The sequence below is a fragment of the Talpa europaea genome (genome assembly GCF_964194135.1).
Source record: "Talpa europaea genome assembly, contig: HAP1_SCAFFOLD_542, whole genome shotgun sequence".
In the NCBI taxonomy this organism is placed as follows: domain Eukaryota; kingdom Metazoa; phylum Chordata; class Mammalia; order Eulipotyphla; family Talpidae; genus Talpa; species Talpa europaea.
The window spans coordinates 1904-6908 of NW_028167636.1; the positions used below are offsets into that span (position 1 = coordinate 1904).

General features: G+C 56.4%; 1 protein-coding gene across 1 annotated transcript; it reads left to right on the top strand.

The window, feature by feature from the left end:
• Positions 1-1499: 1499 nt before the first annotated feature.
• On the top strand, positions 1500-2531 carry LOC311188177 (olfactory receptor 14A16-like; the record flags this gene model as incomplete). Its single annotated transcript, XM_084259926.1, has 1 exon — positions 1500-2531. One exon carries the CDS (start codon positions 1500-1502, stop codon positions 2436-2438), a length of 939 nt encoding a protein of 312 aa, XP_084116052.1. The 3' UTR covers positions 2439-2531.
• Between the last annotated feature and the right edge of the window lie 2474 nt (positions 2532-5005).

The following is a 5005-nucleotide window of genomic DNA, read 5'->3' on the forward strand; positions in this document are numbered from 1 at the left end:
CGTCTGTACTACTGTTAACATAGGTTCTGGAAATTGTTCAGGGGAAAATGATCAGGTGCAAGACTCATGGGAAGAGCCCGGTAAGGGACAGATGCATCATGTTCTGCACTTTGTATTTACACACATGTGCGTGTTTGTCTGTGTGTTGCAAATACACGGAACATGTGGCCACACACACAGGTCAGTCTGAGAATTTCTCCCTGGATGAGAAATCAGATGCAGACGCAGGAACGCCACATTGTCCTTTTCTGCCGGCTGTCGTGTGTGGGGTCAGTCACACTCAGCCAGGACAGAGGGGATGGCCACCGCCCAGGGCAGGGGGAGGATGCCGTGGTCACTCCCAATGCCAGTCCTGACCCACACTCCCCCTCAGAGGCCAGTGAAGTCCGTCCGGGTCATCAGGTCCCACAGCTGGACGACTGGTTGGGTGGAGGATCAGGCACCCTGGCCCACCAGGTGGCCTCCATGGACAGGCTGTGGTGCCCTCAGCGCAGGGCTATCACACTCAGCTCGTCAGCTTTGTGCTAATTGGTCTCTGGGGCACCCACGACCAGGCTCAGCCCATATAAGTCTCCTTTGTCCTTGAGCCTGGCCGAGCAGAAGCTGAGCCCGGGATGCCACGGCTGAGCAGTGAGTGACAGCCACGTGCACCCTTCTGGACACAGGTCAACTCGTCCAGGTCTCCCCCCGAGGGACAGAGGGCCATGTCAGCCTCTCCTCGGGACAAAGCCCCCAGGTATAGAGACCAACCCTAGCCAGGGAGGCAGGTCCCAGCAGGCCCAGTGAGCTGCTCCAGCAGCAGAGCTGGCCCCGGCTCCTGCACATATTAGCTCGCGGGCACAGGAGGGCAGCCAAGTCGCCAGAGACAACACTGCTCGGAGCTGATGATGGAGCTGCCCCTGCTCGGGTCCTGAAATCCAGCTTGGACCAGTAGCTCCTTGTGGCCTGTCACGTCTCCCACAGCTGAGCAGGTGTGCTGGGCAGGTCGTGGCCTCCGTGCTGCTGAGGCTCTGGCCACCCCATGGGGGCCTGTGGACCAGCTCACCTGGGGAACGGAGGCCCCAACCCCTCGCCTGCTCACCAGAGCTTGACCAGGTCGGCAGAGTACAAAATAGAAGCCCCGGACTCTGCAGGCTGAAATTTCCAGGTGAGTTCCTGGGAGCTGAGGCAGCTTTCCCCTCTGACTGGACACATCCTGCTCTGTTTGCTGCAACATTGTCTTGCTACATTACGTACCGCAGCCAAGTCAGAAGTTCCTTTCCTTGTGGGTTTGTCAGTGACATTTCTCTGGCCGATGCAGCAGTTCCAGGCTGTGCTGTCACAGACCGTCCTCAAGTCCTTAGGGCCCGTTTGGAAGCTGCTTTGTGCCTGCAGGAGCCAAGCTTGGTGGTGACTCAGGAGCAGCAAACCTGGGGAACGATAAGAGCCCAAGGTGGAGCCGATAAGAAGACAGATTCTTTATGAGCCCTTTTCTGATGTTGCCTCAGACCAGCCCCACCATGGGTGATGGCATCTCCAACGTGACTCCGGTCACAGAGTTCCTGCTGCTGGGGCTCCCCGAGGACCGGGCACTGCAGAGGCTCTGCACCAGCATCTTCCTCCTGACGTACCTGGCCGCCGTCATGGGCAACCTGCTCATCATGGCCCTCACCTCCACGGAACAGCGCCTGCAGACCCCCATGTACTTCTTCCTCAAGAACCTGTCACTGGCTGACATCTGCTTCATCTCCACCACCGTGCCCAAGTCCGTGGCCAACACGCTGACCAGCAGCCCAGTTATCTCTTTCCCAGGCTGCGCCGCGCAGGTCTTCCTGGTGATCGCCTTCGTGGGCTCGGAGTTCGCACTGCTGCTGGTGATGTCCTATGACCGCTACGCTGCCATCTGCCACCCACTGCACTACGGGGTCCTCATGAGCAGGGCCGCCTGCGTGAGGATGGCAGCAGCCTCCTGGATCAGTGGCTGCGTCTACGGCTCCCTGCACGCGGTGGGGACCCTGTCCATGCATTTCTGTGGGTCCAACGTCGTGCACCAGTTCTTCTGTGACATCCCCTCGCTGCTTGCGCTCGCCTGTCCTGGGGAACAGAGGCTGGAATACGCCTTCATCATGGGCAGTTGTGGTTTATCTTTCTTATGCTTTGTTTTCATGGTTGTGTCCTACGCGCACATTTTCTCCACTGTCCTAAGGATTCCGTCCACCCAGGGCAGGTTCAAGACCTTCTCCACCTGCCTGCCCCACCTCTCAGTGGTAACCCTGTTACTCACCTCTGCAGCCGTCACATATTTGGGGATCGGCCACACATCATCATCCTCCCTGAATGTGTTCGGGTCTGCACTGTACTCACTGCTGCCCCCTACCCTGAACCCCGTCATCTACTGCCTGAGGAACCGGGACATGCAGGGAGCTGTCACCAGGGCCCTGGGCAGGCTCCGCAGGTAGATGCCTCCCGTGTCTGTGCTTGCTGGTCTCCCATCTCCCTGGCACAGGGACACCGCTTGCCACCCCTGCTGAGAGCCAAAGCAAAGATTTCTCTACTGTGGTTGTGCCAAACCCAGAAGGGACACTGTCCTGAACCTGGATGGCACCAACCCCATGTGTGAGTGTGTATGTGTGTGTGTGTGTGTGTGTGAGTGTTTGACTGTGAGTGTATGAGTGTGTCTCAGACATCTAGGCCTCTGGTGGTTGATGAATTGGGCTCAGTAAGCGGCGCCCTCAGTGACTAATAACAGAACCAAAGCGGAACCTGCAACCGAAGCTCCAGGGGTGCGCTGGCTCCCCTTCTGGCAGAATTCCTTGTCACCATGATATGTTCACACCTGGAGAGCACAGGTAAGGGACCCTGGGCAGGCAGAGGGGCGCCTCCCATGCAGGGGCCAGAGGGCCAGGTGCACCCAGTTTCATTTGGAGAACAAGGTCCTGTGTGGGTTGTTCTGATGGCTCCTCTCGCCTTTCACTCAGATCTGCCGCCCTCCTTGACGTGCTGCATGTCATTTCTCAAAAATGCACACTTGTGTCTCTTGCTTACACTGTGTCTTTCAAGTGTTCTAACTCTCTATCACAAGGCAGAAACAGCAAAGTTATCTTCATCAATTCCCCCATTTCACATAGAGTCACCCCACCTAGACCGTTCATGATGACACAGCATCTTGTGATTCTTGTCCATTTCTCATCATCCATCAGGGTGGGAGGACCCCAAGCCCAGAGCTGCACCTCCCACTGAGGTCTGGGAGCCACCCAGGAACATGGTGGCCTCAGGCGGCCAGACTGTGCAGAGACATCACTGACCATCGGCCAGGATGAGACTGGGGGTTGGGGACTCTTCAAAGACACCAGCAGGCCAGTTCGTGGTCTCCACACAGGGTGCCATAAGCTTGACTCTCCCCTCCATGGGCGCCGAACAAGGACAGGTCAGGAGGGGCCGCATCTGCCCACGCGGCCAGGCTTGGCGCCAGCTCTCTGGGTGGGGGCTGCTCCATCTCCTTTGTGGGCTTTCCCAAAACATCCTGGCTGAGACACCCACAGAAGGAGACGGGCCCCGTGGAAAGACAGGCCACCACACATCAACCTGCAGCATCCACTAAGACTGATGGCTCCCATCTTAGTATTCTAGAAAAGCATTGATTTTCCTGTGTATGGTTGACCCACTACATTCATGTAGAATAGAGGGTGCGAGCCCAGCCCCTCCTGCTCTTCCCAGGCTCCTGACTATTTCGGGTGAGCCCGCCTCCTGCTCTCCAGCCCAGGGACATGCACCTTGGCACACACCACCTGCCTGGTCTCCCCCAGGAACCCCACCATGAGGGCATCAGTGTAACATGCACCCAGGTGTGCTTCTCTTATGTGTGCAGGCGTGTGCTGGCGTCCCTTGTGTGTCCTATGGGGTCCCTACCTCGCCACCTGCAGCTGTTGCCCTACCTGACAGGAGGATCATCTTGCTAGAGCCAGCCTCAGCCCTGCATCAACTCCCTTCACACCTCAGGGCGCCAGCCACGCTGTGCTCTGCTGTGATTTGCGTGTCCACCATGGAGAATGTTTCCCTGGAGCCAATATCTTTGTGTTGAGGAATGTTGAGGAATGTCCCCCGAGCTTTTTCAGTCTTGCCCTTCCCCTTTTGTCCCTCGATAGCTACTAGAATGATCTGAAAGGAGAAGGACCCCTGTGGGTGGGGAGAGACATCCAGCCCCATAGAAAACAGGGAGGCAGTTTTTCAGAGATCACAAATGGGCCTGCCCTCTCTCTGGCCAGCAATTCTGCTCCAACCCTCCCAAAGTACTAAACACTACTTCAAAAGGAAGCCCGCACCCCTGTGTTCACCTGAGCTGCTGACAACAGCCCAGGTGTGGGAGGAGCCAACTGCCCAGAACACACAGCAGATTGAGTAGATGTCTCACACACACACACACACACACACACACACTCTCTCTCTCACATACGTCACACATACTCATGCTCACACACATACCGCATAGTAACATATTCACACACACATACACACACACACAAACATGCTCACACACATTCAAGACAACACACAATCATGCACAAGAAAAAGTCTTAGACACAACATACAACACTCACACACACATTCACATACATAACACAGTCACACAGCACACACATGCACACAATGGAACAATACTCAGCTATCACAAACAATAAACTTGCCATCGAGGCAGCATGTAGGTAGCACGAAGGGCAGTTGGTGAGCAAAATCAGTCAGAGGGAGAAAAACAAATGCCAGGCAGGGCCACAAGCATGTGGGCAGAGGAGACAGAAGGGCCAGGCAAGGCCAACTGCAGGCTGAGTCTCCAGCCAGCGAGGGGGAGGCTCCCCGGGGCAGGCAGCAGCAGGGACACGGAGGGGGCACTAGGGTCGGAAGGGCCTGGGTCTCGGTGGGGGCTACTGTGATAAGAGGCCTGCGGAGAGGGTCCTGCAGTTCTGTGATGGAAACCGTGATGGGAAAAAATAATCAGTGACTCAATAAAAATGTTTCCAAGATTTTTGCG